The 20,489-nt window shown below is 35.6% G+C and overlaps 1 protein-coding gene across 7 annotated transcripts in view; it reads right to left on the bottom strand.

Moving 5' to 3' along the window:
* The window catches only part of LOC150088719 (serine/threonine-protein phosphatase alpha-2 isoform), a 75,889-nt gene that overhangs the window by 16,370 nt on the left and 39,030 nt on the right, over positions 1-20,489 (bottom strand). For all 7 annotated transcript variants that reach the window (XM_090370870.1, XM_090370876.1, XM_090370871.1 and 4 more), the window contains 3 exons: positions 17,711-17,815; positions 6,729-6,952; positions 2,011-2,145 (listed from right to left, as the gene is read on the bottom strand). In XM_090370870.1, coding sequence (XP_090226996.1) covers positions 2,011-2,145; positions 6,729-6,952; positions 17,711-17,815 — 464 coding nt within the window. The remainder of the gene's footprint in view (positions 1-2,010; positions 2,146-6,728; positions 6,953-17,710; positions 17,816-20,489) is intronic.

Below are 20,489 nucleotides of genomic sequence, written 5' to 3'. Positions count from 1 at the left end.
TGTTGGAATGAGTGTCATTAATAATGATATGGATACTTTCTCATTTAATACAGTACATTCTTCTACAATGACTACTAGCTACTCCATGAAGAGAGGAAGCTCCCTTTATAAGCAGTGCTTCAGGATCAAACAATGCAAGATGTGACACCTTATAAAGTTGAAATGATAGCAATTTCTGAATTCTTTTCTAAAAGTATTCAAAAATCAGTACAGTAAACCCCCGCTATTCGCGGGGGTTACGTTCCTGAGAAATTCGCGAATACCGAAAACGCGAATACTGAGTTATGGCTCCCATAGTAATAAAGGGGTTCCGTTCCAAAGTATGAAATATATAAGAAAAACTAGTCTAAAATTTTTGTCTATGTATGTATTATACGTACCTTCATAATATGACATGTACATAGACAGTACATAGTGAAATGCAAGCATATAGCATCGAAATGAAAATAAGAAACAATTTAATATTAAATGTAATATTTATTAGAAATTTCAAACCAGCGCCTTTGCTAGCAAAAAAAAAACATCCCGCCAGTGCTATCACCAGTTTCGCTAAAGTGTTGATAGAGGAGTTTTGCCTTTTCGCGAATGATGAGTGAACTTAACGGAATTTTATTTCGAGTTCGGTCTTCTATCCACAGATTTAAAGCCTTTTCCATTTTTTCTAATTTAACATCACGAGTTACAGAGCAAATTTTTGAAGCAATTAGCGCGTTTTCACGGACACTACGGCGGATTTTTTCTTCCGATTTCTTGATTGATCGTACCGTTGACTCATTGATTTTATAATGTTTTGCCACTGAGGAGACACTTTCACCATTAGAAATTTTGTCTAATAACTCAATTTTATTCGCTAATGTTATCACCTTCTTTGATATTTTCACATTTCTCTTTTTATTCGTAGCCATATTTTTGTAGGAGTTAGAAAGAACTTGTCCACAATAGTCACTTTCTTCCGTTAACACACTCGAAAAAGTCTGTTTTACACTGCAAAACGGTAGATTTATCATTTTTGTAAGCATATCAATTTATAAATTGATAAATTTATTCAGTTTATAAGCATATAAATTAAAAGCAAACGACGAAACCTTCCATGACTAACACATACTGAACAAGGATTACCGAGAAACATCCACGCTCGCGATTTTTTCACCCCTCTCCCCCCACCCACTGAGCGCTGTTTTGACCGGGAAAGATAATTTTAGCCACGCCCATGTTTTTTATGGCGGAAAATATTCACGGCGCTTTAAAATTCACATTTTTTCAGGTTTCATTTTATATTAAATCGGCGATCGCGAATACGCGAAACCGCGAATACAGATATCGCGAATAGCGGGGGTTAGCTGTATATTTATTATGGTCCTTAATATACTTAACAGAATAATTAGCTAAGCCAGAATATCTGAATATTCATTTTGCTTAATGACTAGAAAGAGAGGCGCCTCCATAGCCAGGTGGGCAGGAGCAGCAGTGCGTAGCACACGCTTCTTGATTAAACCGGGGTTCGAGCCCGTGACCACCAAAATACAGAGGATGCGGAAAGGTCAGGGAATGACCACCACATATCCCCAGAGCAATATGGCCTTAGTTGCTAATGCTCCTAAAAACCAAACAAAACAAAACAAACAAACTAGAAAGAGGACAGTTGATTAGTGGCTCATCACTTTTCAAAACAGGCTGCTCTGCTCAAACATATTTGGGTAGACTATGGGTCAAGTCTATATGATTGCTAAATATGGTTAATGATTATATTGTTGAAATGATTAAAAAGAATATTTTTTATTTTCATTGCTTGTAAAATGCTGTGAAGAGGTAAGGTGAGAGAAGTGTTTTTGTTTGTTTTTTTATGATAAAAATGTTATTCTTTTGTTATTCTTAGTATAACTTATTATAAAGTATCATTATACAAAAAAAAAAAAAAAAACATCAAATATAATTTTATCAGTGAATAATGAAATTTAACCTATCTGAATCTCAAGATTTAGAATTACAGGAAAAGATTATCACGTATACCTGAAAAGAGCACATGAGAGATTCATCCACATTCATAAATGCTCCTGCATTATCAAATTCACCACAATAATTTGGTGCAGAGAAAATAGTCACTAATTGTCGCTTAGCAAAAAATTCATAGCCATCTTCCACAACCTGAAATGATAAAACTTTTTCAATTTCTGTGTCCATTTGAGAATTAGCTAATGTAAATGCCAAAACTTATTACTGCACTTTATTTACAAATAGCATTACAATTATTGTACAGTGAAATAAATACACTTTTGCAAGTTGCAAGGTTTGGCAAAACTGAAGAGGCAAAACCTCTTTCCAATTTTTGATTTTCTTTTTAATACTCTAACAACGCTAGACTGAAATATACATACATGTCCTTTATGTTAGAAACACAGGACACTATATTGAAATCTTGTCATGCAATTCTGGTGGTTCACACTAGAGAACGACACCAGGTTTGTGATATAAGACACTATAATCATATATATATATATATATATTTTTTGTATATAATACCGACTTATTTCTACATACAGTAATACCCCGAAGTTACGCGATAGGTGGGTCCGACGAAAATCGCGTAAGTCGGGGTACAACTTTGCATATAAATACATATAAATTTTGCTTAATTGGGACCAAGGACTAACAAAAACACTAGTTTAGAAGAAAAATATTAATAAAATTGCAGTTCTTTATACATATTAATACAAAATATGTATAAAAAAAACAAATGACTTACGTAAAAAAGTTATTTCGATGTCGATGGCTTCATAAAATCTAACAAATTCGTGTGACGACACAGCGCCTTCTTTTTTTCACGCAGAATTTCTTCGTAGCAAGCTAATAATTTTTTTATTCCTTGCTTTGCAGCTATAACGCGTTCTTCGTTGGAGTCTGTTTTCTAAAAATTTTAAGCCATTTACAATTGAGCCCTTTTCAATTTTCAACCTGTCAAGTTTGGTTTGGAATTGTCATGTGCTTTTCGCCGTTGCTTCATTTAGGCCTGTAGCACGTGCAATATCACATGGTCTTTCATTTCCCTCAAAGCGTTTCACAATTTCATATTTTTTCTCTATCGACAGAGGCGGACTGGCCATAAGCCTTACTGGGGAAACCCCGGTGGGCCGGTGTGATTTTGGCCATAAACCATAGTATGAGGCCACTATAAATTTTCCCAGGTAAGAATTTTTGATCCAGTCCACCTCTGTTTATCGATAATTGCTTTTCTTTTTCTCTCTGAATCTGCAGTGTCTTCACCAGTACGCATCCTTTTCACACCTTTTAAGTATTTTACTCATTTTTAGGGAATAAAGCACAATTACAAAATGAGGAGGCACGCTTGATACGCATAAACAAAGCTGCGCGCATGTAGCAACTGAATAAACAACACCATAAAGTCAGAGATACACTATTAACACCTCACATTTCTAGGGGTTACTACCATAAAACAATAAAAATCCAGTTGTGTTTCTGCTAGTGGAATCTGTTATAAACTGGTAGTAAACTCGATCTAATTGCATACCGATAGCTGGAATTGTGTTGGTTTTTACGTTATTATGGTGAAATGTGTTTCCCCCTTCACTGATATAAAAAACATAAAAGCAGCAAAGTTGAATTTTGTTCATCTTTCGCTCTCATTCTCCGCCGTCGCACCGTATATCGATAACATATGAAAAACGACCTTGAAGATAGTGGGCAGCAGCGTTGCCAAACGAAGAAATCAAGAACCGCGTAACTCCGATTTCGCGTAAGTCGGGGTATTACTGTATATGTATTATTTTTTTTCTCTTTTTTCTTTCTTCTCTTATCTCTATAACCTTTATTCACTTACTTCTCTTGTTGCTACAATTTTTATTTACTTACTTATCTTATCTCTACAACTTTTAATTACTTATTATACTATTACGATCGTTAGGTTCTTTCTGGCTATTAGTTGCCTTTGTTCATAATAAAATTCCTTTTCATACTCTTCTTATTAATCTTTAGGTTATATATACATATACACACATGTGCGCGCACGTGTGTGTGTGTGTGTGAGTGAAATAAGTAAAGTATATTGTGTTAAAAGGTGGCAATGGAGAGATAAAAATAAAAATATAAGTCTGTTAAAAAAATGTGAAGATGGAAGCGTAAATTACACAAAATGCCATAACTAATAGAGAAGGATAGCAGAAAACACACTCACACGTGCACACGAATGCACACATGTGTATACAGTCGTGCCAACCGCTGGTGCAAGTGGTGTACCGCACCAGGGTGGCAATGACAAAGGGGAGGCAGAGACTAAGAGGCGGTAAAGACCAATGTTCTGTAAACACTAAAAGAGACTGTAAAGACTAAGGAGACTTAAAAGTTCAATGCACTGAAGAATGTATTTTGTCGTATTTTATATTAACAAATAATGAATTTTAAATTTAAAACTTTTGTTTTCAATATTTCTCAGTTGTCTGAGGAAGGAAACAACTCTCTGGTTATGAATACAGAAAAAGAAAAAAAAATGAAAAGAGACCAAATAAAAAAAACAAGTTCGATTACCAGGTTTCTGGACATCCAGCCACAGCCAGGTCCATCAACTTCGATTTCCTCTAGCTTTACTAGTATTGATGAAGAAACTGAAACACGTGAATTATCACCTGTTCAAGATGTTGACATTCCTATTCAGCAAGAAACACTAGGTGCAAATGAAGAAAATTTGGATGAAGAGGAAAGTGAACATCGCAATAGTGGTATACAAGAACAGCTAATTTCACTTAGTGATCCTGGTAAATAGTAACGATGTTAGTTGAAAACAAAACAGAACAATTTAAAAAAATTTGATTTTCCAAAAGATAAAGATAATAATAGAAGAAAACCTTTTCTATTGAATATTACACTAAAAAGTTACAAAACTAAAAAATTACAAATCACTTTCGCGTAATTGGTTACTGCATTCAATTTCACAAACTTTGTCTTTTGTTATTATTGTAAATTATTTTTAAATAGTACTGTTTCGGTTCCAGGTGTAAATGGTGGATTCAAAGATTGGCAACATTTAACAAGACAGTTGAATATTCATGAAAAAAGCAATATGCCTGCTGAATGCACTAAAAAATTAATTTATTTGCATAAAAATTTAGAATCACAAAATACAGTAGATGCACATCATCAAAGTCTGATAAATTAAGAAAAAAAAATAAGATGGCAATCAGTATTAAAAAGAATTGTTCTTTGCATTCAATATTTGGCAAAACAAAATTTGGTTTTAAGGGGTACTAATTCAAAATTATTCGATACCAATAATGGAAACTTTTTGCAATTAATACAAATGATTGCCAAATTTGATTCCACTTTATCAGAACACATCCATCGTATTCAGATTGATAAACTTCACATGCCACATTATTTAGGAGACAAAATCCACAATGATATTTTAAATATAATAGGAAATAGCATAAGGACAAAAATTTAGATAAGTTACAGGAACCTAAATATTATTCTTTGATTTTAGATTGTACAACTGATGCCAGTCATCAGGAATAATTGACAATTATTTTTAAGATTTGTAATTTATAACGATGAAATGCAAAAAATTGAAATTAGGGAACATTTTTTAGGTTTCTGTGAAATTGAAAATACGACTGGTAGTTGGCTAACTACATTCATTTTAGGATTTTGGGAAAAATATAACATTAATATTCAAAATATGCATGGGCAAGGTTATGACAATGGGACCAATATGAAAGGAACAGTCTTCAGGAAAAAATTTTAGACACGAAAGCCTTTTTTCGTACCTTGTGCTGAGAAATTCTTGGAATTTAGTAGTGAATGATGAGGCAAAAATATTTTTTGAGACAAATGATTTTTTTTTGGAATTATACAAGAACTTCATAATTTTTTTTTTCTAGTAGTACTAAACGGTGGGCAATATTAAAAAACAAAGTTTTAAATTTAAAACTTTTGTTTCAATATTTCTCAGTTGTCTGAGGAAGGAAACAACTCTTTGGTTATGAATACAGAAAAAGAAAAAAATGAAAAGAGACCAAATAAAAAAAAAAAAAAGTTCCATTACCAGGTTTCTGGACATCCAGCCACAGCCAGGTCCATCAACTTTGATTTCCTCTAGCTTTACTAATATTGATGAAGAAACTGAAACACGTGAATTATTGTCTGCAGCCAAAGCAAATTAATGTATTTTCGTTATTTTATTTTTAGCATATTTATTCATGGATCATAATATATGTTTTGTGTTTAAAAAATAAAATTATATATTATTTTGGAAATATATTTTTTTAAATTCTAAAAAAAAAATCATATAAGAAAAATGACCATGGGTGTGAAGTTTACACCAGGGCAGCTATATAGCTTGGCACAGCCCTGCATGTATGTGTGTGTGTGTGTGTGTGTGTGCACACATTGTTTTGTGGTTATAGGAAATTGTATAGCAGTTTAGCTAACAGGAGGCAAAATTAGGTAAGTAATTAAGATAGAAATAGACACTCCTGCCCTTGTTTTACACTAATAGCCCAGAGTGTGGAAAATTTTAGTTAGTATTAGTAATGGCCACATGGTGCAAGGAAGCCTATGGCTTATGCTGCACCAGCCATATTTTTAGGCTGGTGCAGCATAACAAAAAAAAAAAATAAATAATAATAAAATAAAATAAAAAGAATAAGAATAAAAACAAATTAATAATAACAAGAAGAAAATTTTTAAAAAATAAAAATAAAAGGAAACAATTGCAATACCTGATGAGCTCTGCATATAAGATCATAGTCATTTTTCTGTAAGAATTTTGCAACAATATCGGATCCAAACACAAAGGAAACCCCTCGATCATTTTCACCCCACCCTGTAACATCCTTATCAGGGTCTGACCATAAAAGATCACATAAAAGTCCTTGGTCAGGTACATCTGTAGGACGCATAATACGACGTATTTGATCCATAGACTGAAGATCTGGACTCAGTCCTATAAATGAAAGTTAAAAGAATTAGAAAATTCTTTCAACAAAATAATATAGGAAATAAATTCTTTGCATATAATATCATATACGGGGTGGACCATATATAGTTTACTAAGAAATAATGTGAATAATTTAATCCTTGAAGTCAGTTCATACCCATATTGCTTTAACAATAGTAATATTATATTTATATGATGTTATTCATGACATTCAAATGAGTTGTGAAAATGTTTTCATTAATTTGTTACCTCTCAGTAAACTGATAATATAATTAATATAAGATGCCCATAAATTATTGACCACATTACAAATTATTATATAACAGGAACTACAAGAGATATTTTCAAACAGTTTTTTTTTTTTTTTTTTCCAATGGAAAGGACAACTCAAAAAGTTAATAAGCTTTCACATGGGCATCATTTGTAGCATGCAGGATGTCTAACCAGTTTACAATTTCATGCCAAGTGTTTTCTGGCATTTGAGGCATCATGGAAGCAATTTCATCAATGATTCACTTGAAGTTCATCCAGATTTGCAACGTATGTATGATATACCTGATCCTTCACATAACCCCACAGAAACAAGTCCAGTGGGGTTATATGTGGTGAGCGAGGGGGCCAGGGAATTAGTCCTTCCCTATTCAATCCATCAGCCTGGAAAAAGCTCACTGAGAAATTGTCACACAGTCAAAGCCCAATGAGGAGGAGCACCATTTTGCCGAAACACAAAATGTTTTAGTATGCCCAAGTAACAATTTCGGGCCCCACTAGGGGCCTGATGGCCAATAAGCCGGACAAACAATGGACACAACATATCACACTGCACAGACACGGCCCACACACTTTCAAGTCTCTGGCTTGACAGTGTACTGTCCTCGATACAGCGAAACAAACGCGGAGATGGGAGAAATCGCGGGTGCCGTCTGACACAAACATACCTTATACCTCATGCCCAAGTAATTGTTACTGTTTACAGCAGTCTCAGCAAAGAAAAATGGGCCAATCACCTAGTTACAGAAAGGGTAACACCACACATTCAATTTTGGGAAATCCTGTTCATGCTCAATAAAAACATGAGGGGTTTCACTGCCCCAGATCCTGTAGTTGTGGCAGTTGACCTTATCACTCAGGTGGAAGGTGGACTTGTCACTAAATGCAACTTTGTTCAGGAAGTCATCATTATTTTCAATCCAAATGAGCATATCCACAGCAAACATTCTCTGACATAGTGGATTGTCTGGTTTCAAATAAAGTTGCAGGCAGTGGCAGAGAATCTTGTGAATGGTTGTTTGGGGCATTTCTAGTTTTCTGCTAGCATGATGGATAGATTTCCTCAGACCACATGTAAAACTTTCATGAATGCACTCAACATTCTCGATACTTACTGCAGCCTGACCCGCACCCTTCTTATACAGGACACTGCCAGTTCCCTTAAACTGTTCTACACATTGCTTAATGGACCTGCCTGAAGGTACCTCACCTTCGTATTGGCAGTGGTACTGCTGGGAATATGGAGGTGGGGTACTATAACTACAGATTTAAACTCAGCAAACCACAAACACAATCGCTTGCTGTTGTACTGTTGCCATTTTAATAGTCATTGTGAGGCACAACTGTTATCAAGGCTAACAATGTCTACATGATGTTATATAAAACTCTTTGTGTAGCTCTTTCAAATGAGATAAATATTATTCATATATCAGCTCTAGTTTGTGCTTAATTGTTTGTTATGTGGTCAATAATTTATGGACATCCTTTATAATATAGTGCAATATATATTATTTCAGACTCAAATACCAAAATTCTTCAGGTTTTTTGGTAATAATAAATCTTTTACATATTAATTACAATAATTACAACTAGTGAAATACCTAAGTTCATTTTTCTATGGATTATGATATCTTAAATAACAGATAAAGTAATCTTAAACCTTAAAAGTACTTTATTTATTTTTTCTATTACAAACTTTTGTAATAGAAAAAATAAATGTAAATACACTAAAGAGAAAACGTTACTATCTAGGTAAAGCTAAGTGCCTAGGCTTGGCATTCGAGTTATGGACAAGAAGTTAGTAATGTAATCATAAAAATGCAAATATAGCAATGACACACACACAGCTTTTTATTGATATAAATGGTCTCAGTTCCAATCTCAATGGTGTCCATTTTCATCTACAATTTACTCACTTTTCCGATGGAATTCCAATTATCAGTTTCTCTCGACCATCACTCATCTCAGTTTCCATAATTATTCACTCTTGAATCCTTTTGCTTCAATGAAGATACCTGTGCATATGTCTGCACTGATATTCCTTGTCAGACTTTTACACCTCGAATTTCCACTTTTTGATCTCCTCTTGCTTAAAATCTTTGTCCCATTCTGTCAAATTCATCAATTTGTCTTTCCCAACTCTACAAATCATTCAGAACTTTTCTGACTTCCTTTCTTCAAAACTTCACTTTCTTCAATCTAAAGAGAAAACTCCTAAGAGTGAAATAATTTTCTTTGGTGATTTTAATGTTCACAATTGGCTTCAATTTTATAGCTACACAAAGCCAGATGGTTGAGATGCCAAGTCTTTTGTGATTACTAATAACCTTATGCAACTTGTTCACTTACTTATCAGAATACCAGACAATCCTAACCACACACACACACACACACACACACACACACACACACACACACACACACACACACACACACACACACACTCTTGATCCTTTCTACCAACCAACAACTCTAACGTTGGTAGAAATCTTTCTACCAAATCCTCTAGATTCCTCAAATTACAACTTGGTGATGGTCTCTTCTCCAATGAAGCCCCCCACCCCCCTCTCTCTCTCTCTATGACCATTCTCAGCCTCGTGTCAATTTGGTTTGGTTTTTTTTTTAGGAGCATTAGCAACTAAGGCCATATTGCTCTGGGAATATGCGGTGGTCATTTTCTGACTTTTCCACATCCTCCGTATTTGGTGGTGACAGGCTCGAACCCCGGTCTAATCAAAAAGCATGTGCTACGCACTGCTGCTCCTTCCCACCTGGCTACGGAGGCGCCTGCCTCGTGTCAATAAAAGCATCACAAGAGTGTGAAATGGGATGATTTACGTGATTTCTATTCCTCTTTTCCTATGTGGGAGATTACTGTTTTAAATCTGCTGATCCTAATGTTTTTCAGTTCTTGTAAATGAAATTTTTGTTGCAGGGATGAAATCCTTTATTGTACATTCTACCCTAAAATCTCATCCTTTATCTAAACCTTAAGTTTCTAATAAAGGTACTAAGGTTGTCCAAGATAAGAATGTAGCATATCACAAATCTCCATCTTAATTTTCTGCCAATGCTGATAATTGTATAACAATTAAAAACTCAATTCTAAACAGGCTGAGAGCAGAAAACTAACTTGCTTCTTATTCAAGCGGTAGTTGAGCCTTCTGGTTTCTTGCCGAAGCTATTGGTTGCAACAACCAGTGTTGAGTACCTACTGTCCATTTATACTACCACCTCTGTTTCAATCTGATAGTTCTGTTGCATCTTCAGCTAAAGATAAAGCTGATGTATTAGCATCCTACTTTTTTTTCCTAACTCTTCTATCAATGATCTTGATAAATCACACCTACCATAACACACTCCATACAATGCCTCCCACGTTCTTCCAAGAGGACAGACACTAGAAGAAATCTGAATAATCTAGATGCCAAGAAAGCTCAATGTCTTAATGCCATTTCTTTACTTGTTCTCAAAACCTGTTCTCCTGAGCTTGCTTCTGTTTTGCATGGCCTTTTTATACTTCTATTTTTATTCCACTGGTGGTTTCCCTTCTGCATGGAAATTTGCTCATATCCAAGCAAGTTCTTAAAAAGGGTGACAAATTTCACCCCTTTCAATATAACCCCCCATTGTACTGGCCTCTATTTTTTCCAAAGTAATATAGAAATCCACCAATCCCACCAACTCAAACTATCTGGAAACCTTCCATTTGATCAAAAAATTTACAATACAAATTCCATCCACTGGCAATATATTGGCTTATGTTACTCATCTTTGGACAAATTCGATGAAAAAAGTAAGGTGAAAGTCAAGCACTTGCTCTTAACATTTACAAGGCCTTTGATCATATTTGGTATAAACATCTTCTAAACAGGATCTCATCTTATGGATCACCATCTATTTTTTGCAACTGGGTATCCAGTTTTCTCTCTGTTCACTCTTTGTGGGTGAAAGTTGATGGCTCTATCTTCTAATTTCTAAATTAATGCTGGTGTTTTCCTAGATTCAGTTCTTCCTCCCGCTCTTTTCCTCTTGTAAATTAATGGGTTTTTGCTGATGATAGCTCACAACTTTCTACCTCCAGTTTGATCAACCTTGTACTGCATAAACAACAGCCTCAACTTCTATAATATCCAGAACAAATTCCATTAATTCCAATCTCCAGGTAAGTCTCCAACTGAGCAAAGAAAACTCGGTTAACTTCAACCCTTCTAAAACTCAATCCCATCTTATTTCTCACAAAGGAGAGTCTCATGTTCCTGTGCTCATCTATGATGGCATTCAAATCTGTAGATGAGGTCAAATATATTTTTTTTATTAGGGATTACCCAGACTTCTAATCTCTCTTGGCATAAGCACACATCAAAAATACTGCTTTCTCTGAATCAAAAAAAAAACTGGGCTTTCTTTTTTTGGTCTCAGAATTACATTTTCTTCTAAACAGCTATTGACTCTGCACAAATATCAAATCCACCCTACTGTGGAATATTATTCCCACATCTGGGGATGATGCCCCAAAACCTCTTTCAAGCTCCTAGACTCTATTCAAGAGTGATAGTCAGGTTAAATAATGACCCATCTCTTATGAAGTCTCTCCACTCTTACCAAAAGAGGCTTTAATTCTGCAAATTGCAGTGGCTGGAGACCTGATTGAGGCGTATAAGGCCTTGAATGAGTTGAGCAAGCTGAATTCTGATGGGACTCTTCTGTTTGCTCAGATTACGAACCTAAGGGGCATAAATTCAAATTGAGGAAAGATAGTTGTAGAATAGATGTGTAGAAATTTGTCTTTAGCCAGCGAGTGGTTAATTGCTGGAACAAACTTCCATCTGTCATTGTGGAAGTTGATAGCTTAAATAAATTTAAGGAGGAATGGGCCTGGGCAAACTTTTAGAGGTAATAGTTGTGTGAATTTTTTTTTTTTTTTTTTGGCTGATGCTACATAAGCTCGCTTTCTTGCCTCATATGCCACTATTAGATTCTGCTTCATAGATGTTTAGCTTCTGCGGCATGCCTTTTCTATAGATACTTCCATGGAAAACTTCTGAATTGGCATCTGTAATTCCATTTCCCTTCCTCATTTATGCCTTCTACTTCTGTACTTTGGAACAACCTTCCTTCACACATACTTCCCAAAATTGTACAATCTGTAGAAATTCAAGTCTAACGTAAAAAGGTATCTTCTGTAATCTAAATGTTCATGATTGATGAATAAATTAACTTCAAATATCTTTCTTTTGGGGTTTTCCAAAAAAAAAAAAAATTTATATACATTGATCACTCCCATGTTTTTGCAATCAGCAGTTTCCCCATGCCTGGTAGCAACTCATGATGTCACAGCGAGAACCACTATAAATGATAACTTCAGGTTCATGGCATACAGTCTATATGAAATACCTAATTGATATGGGAATGAGACATGATCTGACGGACTTCAGATAAAAGGGATAATTGTCAGGTACTGGTTGAAGTATTATAGAAACTGTGAATGATTTAGGCTATTCACAGAATACTGTGGTTAAGGTGTTCCAAGAATGGCCTGACAGTGGGTAGAGCAGCAATCACTGGGATAATGGCAGGTACCATGACCAGCAGCATTTCACCCACTATGACCAACAGTGTTTCCAAGCCCATAATCCAATGACCCCTCCAGGTGCCCATGCTTACAGCCATCCACTGCCACCAATGCCTAAAGTTTGCAACTGAAAGGCATCGTCAGACCACTGACAACCAGAAAAAGTTTCCTTTTTTCTGATAAATCATGTTTCCTGCTATGCCATGTAGGTGGTAGGAAGGTACGATGACAAACTGCAGAGAGGAATCACTCTGATGTCCTAGTCCAACAGAAACAAGCAGGTGGCAGCAGTGTTTTGATATGAGGTATGTTTTCCTGGCAATCTGCTGGAGCCCTCATACTCTTTGACATACACTGAATGCTAAAAATTACCTATCCATGCCACTTCACAGTGACTGTCTTCCCAGACTGCACAGGTGCATTCCAGCAGGATAATGCGACCTGCCATGTTGCCAGCATTGTTCAAGAGTGGATCGCTGAACTCAAAAATGACTTCCAGATGCTACCTTTTCCACTGAATTCGCCAGATGTGAATCCCATAGAATGTCTCGGAGATTACATGGATCAACAGATCCAGCACTTGGATCCTCTATTGTGGACTACTGAAGATCTACAGGAAGCAATCCTGGCTACATAGTACAACATACCTCCTGCAACGTTCAGAGGTTTTATGGAGTCCATGCCTGACCATGTATTGGCAGTTTTGGTGGCAAGGGGAGGATATACCCTATTAGGTAGGTGGTCAAAGTTTTGACTGAGCAGTATATATATATATATATATATATATATATATATAGAGAGAGAGAGAGAGAGAGAGAGATTACATTCACTAATTTTATAATCAAACAAATTACAACTGAAATATTATTTCCAAAGTGATCTATACATCTAGTATAGAAACTAAATCAAAAAAAGAAAATACACATCTAACAACTTTTATGTGTTACAGAAAGCCTCCCAGCATGTCTTAAACAGCCTGCAATTACCAGTTGGGCAGCTGTGATTTATATTATGGATAGGATGTATTCCTGTATTGTGTACTTATACAGTGATGAATAAAATAAAAATAAACAGTATGTGTAAACAAACAAATATACTGTACAAGTGTATGGACAGTTTCAGTCTCGTTTCAGTGAAATGAAATAATCAATTCAAGGAATTCTCGTGCTTAGAGGTCAAGTTTAAATAGAATCCCAATCAAAACAACTTCTGTTGTAAAAGACGAATCAGTTTTACGCAATTATAGAGCAACTAGTGTATTATCTCAACTTAAAATTCAATTCAGATAAAGACTGCATTACTTTTATATTTCAACTGCAATATAAAAGTAATATATTGTAACAAGAATCAAGTGAGCGAGGCAGCATTACTGTGTTTTTTTTTTTCATTATAACTACTTCTATAAAAGATAACAGAGAGAGCATATGAATGGCTCAGAAGTAAATCAATGCAAGTCACTGAAACTGATCTTAGAAGCTGAATTTAAAATAGGACTGTTGTATTGTATGAGAAATTTTAAACAAATCAAATGGCCATGAAGTTTTATAAATTTTATTATTATTGCTCATATTATTTCTCCTTGATTAGGGGTTCCATCTAGTGACGGGTATTGCTACCAAGTACACAGGGTGGTTGTTGTTATGTCTGGTGCTACTATTGGTCAAGGAACTCTGACTATCCTACAGGTGTTCAGGATTGCAAATTTCTGGAGTTGCTTGTAGGTGTTCGCTAGGAGACCTATTGCTACTAGGCTGTTATGAAGGGTCTTTGGCACCATACCTGTGGTTGACACAATGATCGGGATGGTCGTTACTTGTTACATATGCCACATCTCTTTGATCCCCTGTCTTAGGTTCGTGTACTTCCTGATTTTATCCCCATAGGTTTTCTGCAGGTTGCCAGTGTTGAGTACCACTATGTCAATCAGATAGGTATAGACATTTCCTTCTTGTCCACAAGGGTTACGTCCAGTCTGTTGTGCGGGATTGTCCTATCCGTTATTATGGCGCAGTCCCAGTACAGCTTGTGGGTTGGGGTCTCTAGTACTGCCTGAGGTTCGTACTTCTAGTATGGTACACTTTCTTCGATCAACTGGTATTTCTTTGCTAGCTCCTGATGTATTATCCTGACTACCTGGTCATGTCTATGAGTGTACTCAGTCTGGTTGATCACCTTGCATCCCGTGGTGATGTGTTGGATCGTTTCTGAGGCAAGGTGGCATCGAACACTCTGGGCTCCTTGGCGATGTATTTTCTGTAGTTCCTGGAGTTGATTACCTGGTCTTGGATGGCAAGCATGAATCTTGGGGAAGAGCATACCACTCGTGAGTCATACATTGGAAGCAATTTTATCTATGTGATCTTGATGGAATGTCTTCTCTGCCCATCTTTCTAGCTTTGTTTGTACCTCCTGGTTGGGGGGGGGGGCTCCTTGCTTAGGTTGAGTAGGATATACCATTTGTCTATCTTCCTTATGGCCTGGTGGAGTGCTGCTGTGTGTTTCTGGAAGTAATCCTTCAGGTTAACTATCGCTGTCTACTGTTGCTCAATGAAGTCTATCAGGCCCCTTCCTCCTTCTGCCCGGGCAATTGTCAGTCTCTCCACAGCAGATTTCGGGTGGTGTTGGCAGCTCTTGGTCATCATTGTCCTTGTCTTTCTCATGATATTCTCCAGCTTGGTGTTAGTCCAATCCATGACCCCAAAGGGGTATGTTAGCACTGGGACTGCATAGATGTTTATGGCTTTAACTGTGTTCCCTAATTTCAGCAGGCTTCTGAGTCAATGATGGTACTCGGTCAGGCAGGCCTTAATTTCCTTGTGCTGTAACTGCTGAGCCTGCATCATCCCCAAGTATTTATAGGCCCTCCCTCTGCCATAGGTTCAATCACTTTACCAGTCTGCAGCTGGTAGTTTTGGTTGACTAATTTTCCCTGGTGCAATCCATGGGTCTTGCATTTGTCTAGACCAAATTCCATCCTAATTTGGAATTTGGTCTAGACAAATGCACTAAAAAATTAATTCTTTCTTTAAATTAAATTAATTTATTAAAAGGTTAATGGTTTATATGTCTCCTTTTTTTATATTAAGATTGTAATTCTGTTTACTGTGATACTAAAAGATTGTATATACCAAAATATATACTGTGCAATATTTTCATTTCCCTTAATTGCTTTTCTCTTAGTTTATCTTACAAATAAAATAAAATCTTTAAAAAATGTGTTATTCCTATCATTGCTGAATTCTTTGGTGATCTGAAGTAGTTGCCTGAGGTGCTTCTCGGTTTCTGCATAGAGCTTGATATCATCCATGTACATCAGGTGGGTGAGGGTGTACAGGTTCTTCCTTCCTTCTTTGAAGTTATATCCATACTTGCTAGTGTTGAGCATGGTGGATAGCGAGGTAAGTGCTAGACAGAACCACAATGGGTTCAGGGCATCTCCCTGAAAGATTCCTCTCCTGATGGAGATTGGCCTGGTTGTGATGTTTTCGACCTTAACGATGGTACTCCATTTTGCCATCATTTCTCCTAGGAAATTTGTCACTATTGGATTGACTTTGTAGATGTTCAGGGCCTCTATTAGCCAGCTATGAGGCATGGAATCAAAGGCCTTGCGGTAATCGATGTAGGCAGTGTACATGTTGCGGTGCTTCTTGTAGGCTTGCTCCATAACCGCAGCATCTATGGTTAATTGCTCCTTGCATCCTTTGCTCAGCCACTTGCATCTTTTCTGCTGTTCGGCCATTATGTTCTGGCTTTCCAATTGGTCTGATATCTTTCTGGTTGTGCAGCTGGTCAGGATCTTGTACATTGTTGGGAGGCAGGTGATTGGCCTACATTTCGCCAGGTTTCTTGTATCTTCATCTTTAGGCTTCAGATATGTGATTCCTTGAGTGAGAAACTTCAGGATTGTCTCTGGGTGCCTTATCATTCAGGTGAACTGCTCTGCCAGGTGGCAAGTGAGCTTCTTGTACCTTATTATTATTATTATATATTCAGTTTATTGCTTTTTATAATCGCCCTCAAAAAATTATCACTTTGAAATTCTGATACATCCAAAGTTAACAAAAGCAGAGTTACTACATATGGATTGAGTACCTACCAGCATTAATATTGTTTTCAGTGCTATTGCTGAATTAAAATATTTTTTGTAATTCAATTAATTACATTTTGTTTACAATAACTCCATCATCGCCCAGAGCAGTGGTCCAGATTAACTTAAAAGTAATATGGTTGTTGTTATTTGGTTTTTAGGAGCATTGGCAACTAAGACCATATTGCTCGGGGGATATGCGGTGGTCATTCCCTAACCTTTCAGCATCCTCCGTATTTGGTGGTGACGGGCTCGAACCCCGGTCTAATCAAGAAGCGTGTGCTACGCACTGCTGCTCCTTCCCACCTGGCTATGGATAACTAAGGTTTCAGTTACATGTAGCAGATCTACAGTATGCATCTACTTAAGAGAATGTCTTCACGAATCTACATAACATGTGGCAGCACACAGTTTAAAAATTTACAGCATATTACCCAAAATGTTTGAGTGCACCTGAATAATACTAAGATTTTAAATTCAATTTTCAAGCATCAAAAACATAGTGATATTTTTCATTAATACCAGGCAGCATTATCAACTATTTTTTTTCCTTACTACTACTTTTCCTTATTACAATACTACTCACAAAATTTAGAGTAAAACATTATGAAAACATCTGTATGAGAACTTAAGAAAATTTTAAGACTAAAATTATTAATTTAAATTTACACATAAATCTTTAATTAATAAACAAGAATAAAATAATGCCATGCTTTATAATAAAAATCATAATTCTAATGGAAATCTAGGAATGGAATATGCAGAAATCAGCTCTCATTTCAAATCAACAAAAGAAGTACAAAAATGATGAACAAAAATAAGTACCAACCACCATGGCAACAGAAGATTTTCTCATCAACAATAGCTGCAACAGGGAGGCAATTAAAGCAGTCTGTAAATATCTTCCAAAGCTTGATATTATACCGCTTCTTGCCTGAAGAAAAGATAAAGACTTCTGTCATTCTTATATGGAAAAGGGAAGTATTTTTAAATATATAACAAAAATACAAGATAATATTGCAAATTAAAACGTAAATTATGTATAAACAAAGAATAAAAAGACACAAGGAAAACAGTTTTGGTAACAAAAACATTGTGATTATATATATATATATGATGTTTTATTTAAGATTTTTTTCTGAAATTTTTTTACAATTTAAAAAAAAAAAAATTCTACAGTAGAATCTTGTTAATACAAACTCAGTTTATATGAAGCACATACCATTCCCTTGCAAAAGGATATGCTTTTCTATGTAAATATATTAATTTATTACAAAATTTGGTTAATATGTATTAAAAAGTTCATTTTCACCCTGTGAGTAATAAATATTGTTATTTTGCATGTTTAATACAAATCTTGGCAGAATTGTCTGATTATTGCCCCCATTATTGCCTCTGGCCACCCAGTTCCCTGCTTCCTGAAGGATGGCACTAACTTGTTAGAATTTATGTTTGCATAAACAAAATCAGTTTATGGTAGCTACAATGTAAGTGCCCTCTGAAAAACATCATTGTGAAGGACGAGCTGTTAAATTAACAAAAGAATAAAAACAGTTTTCTAAGTTGTTTACATACATTTCCTCACTCACCATGGAATTAAGGTCAGTTGCAATTGTTACGCCAGTTCAAAGAGTCTTTTGCTATACTACTGTATAATCTATTTTTTGTGCCATTTTATCTGAGCTGATGTCTTTTTTGGAACTTGTGTCTTTAAATTAATTTAAAATTTGTTTATATTAAATCTCATCTAGCAGTGTTATTGCGACAAAAGCAAACAGATGGAATTAAGCCAGGAAATTAATGAAAATTATACAAGAGGCTGATAGGATGGAACGAAGCAAAACAGACATTGCAAAGGAATACTACATCCCTTTACCTAAAATACTGAAAAACCAAAAAAACTTGAAGTGTGTGACACTGGAGCAGTGATAAAAAACAGGAAACAAATTTATAATGCAAAACACAAGGAACATGAAACAAAACTTTACAAGTGGTACCAACAAATGCATGAATCTAATTTGCCAAATCAGGTTCGATTTTGCAAGAAAGGGCAAATTATCTAGCTCAGCAACATGGAATTAGCAACTTCAAATGCAGCAGTGACTGGCTTCAAAGATTTAAAGACAAGAATAACTTGGCTTTGTGAAATGTTTGCAGCAAGTCTGGATTAGTTGACAAAAAAAAGGCTACAGACTGGTTGTGTTCTGTATGGTCCATTCTTAAAAAATATGAAGCAAAGGATATTTTTAATCTTGACGAGACAGGTTTATTTTATAATTTGCTGCCAAACAAAGCATTTGCTGTTCGAGGAGAGTCTTGTCATAGTGGAAAATTAAATAAACAAAGACTGACTGTTCTGTTATGCTGCAATTTAGATGGCAGTATAAAACTATGTCCACTCGTGATTGGTAAGTTTTCCAAGCCAAGATGTTTTCAAGAAGTTAACCAACTTCCCAGTGATTATGAGGCCAATAGATTAGTTTACAGTCAAAATTTTTCAGCTTTGGTTGTAAAAAAGGACATTTTGATGATTCTAGATCGTTGTATAGCACATTCTGCCAAGACACTTAAGTTGACAAATATACGGCTGTTGTTTTTACCTCCCAATACCATCAGTTTTATGCAGCCACTGGATCAAGGCATTATTTATAACCTCAAATGAGCATATAGAGCCCACCTGATAAGGTACTTGATCTGCAACGTAGGAGGAAACAATTTTCAGCCAAATTGGAATGTTTTGGATGCAATCCATAATCTTGTTATTGCCTGGGACAATACTGCAACAAGTGTAATAATCACCTGCTTCAGAAAGAGTGGTCAATTTGGAATGTCATCAAAAAACATGGTCTAGCAGACAAATGTGGTAGCAACATTGAGGAATGGGGAATTTGAAGGAGCATATGGATTTTGTTGGCGAATTTGAAGCGTTTGTGAAGGTGGATGATGAAGTTGTTAACACAATGCCAACAACAGAAGAGCTACTGAGCACTAAGCAAAATGATGATGTTTTTGTTACCAGCGACAGCAAAAGTGAAGACACACATACACATCTAAAAAAAGTTGCCCAAAATGCATTGAGCATAATAGAGAATGTGTTGGCCTGCAGTATTGTTGATAGAGAAACAACCACTGAATTTGATAATGTCTGTGCTGTAGTTAAAACGCATATAGGACAAACTGTGCAAGCAACATTGGATTCTTTCTTTAAATTAATTTATTAAAAGGTTAATGGTTTATATGTCTCCTTTTTTGTATTGATTGTAATTCTGTTTACTGTGATACTAAAACATTGTATATATTAAAATATATTTTCATTTCCCTTAATTGCTTTTCTCTTAGTTTATCTTACAAATAAAATAAAATCTTTAAAAAATGTGTTATTCCTATTACTGTATTGTTTAACAAAACTTTTGTTTTTATTGTTTTATTTTATTAATTTAATTTATTTTGGCTATGGTAAAGAAAGCCTGCACGAGAAGCATGCAAAAGTTCGATGAAATTTACCAGTAAAAGTACTTTGCTGTAACAGCATTTGTATTGTTGCTCACTCGGTAAACAGACAGTGGGTGTTATTGGTCTGGAGTAGAAGTTGAATCCCATGGGAGATT

The sequence above is a fragment of the Mastigoproctus giganteus genome, chromosome 3 (genome assembly GCF_048544385.1).
Source record: "Mastigoproctus giganteus isolate SK-2022 chromosome 3, ASM4854438v1, whole genome shotgun sequence".
NCBI classification, from domain to species: Eukaryota; Metazoa; Arthropoda; class Arachnida; order Uropygi; family Thelyphonidae; genus Mastigoproctus; species Mastigoproctus giganteus.
The sequence above is the reverse complement of the archived record's forward strand: the minus strand, read 5'-3'. Positions and strand labels throughout refer to the sequence as shown.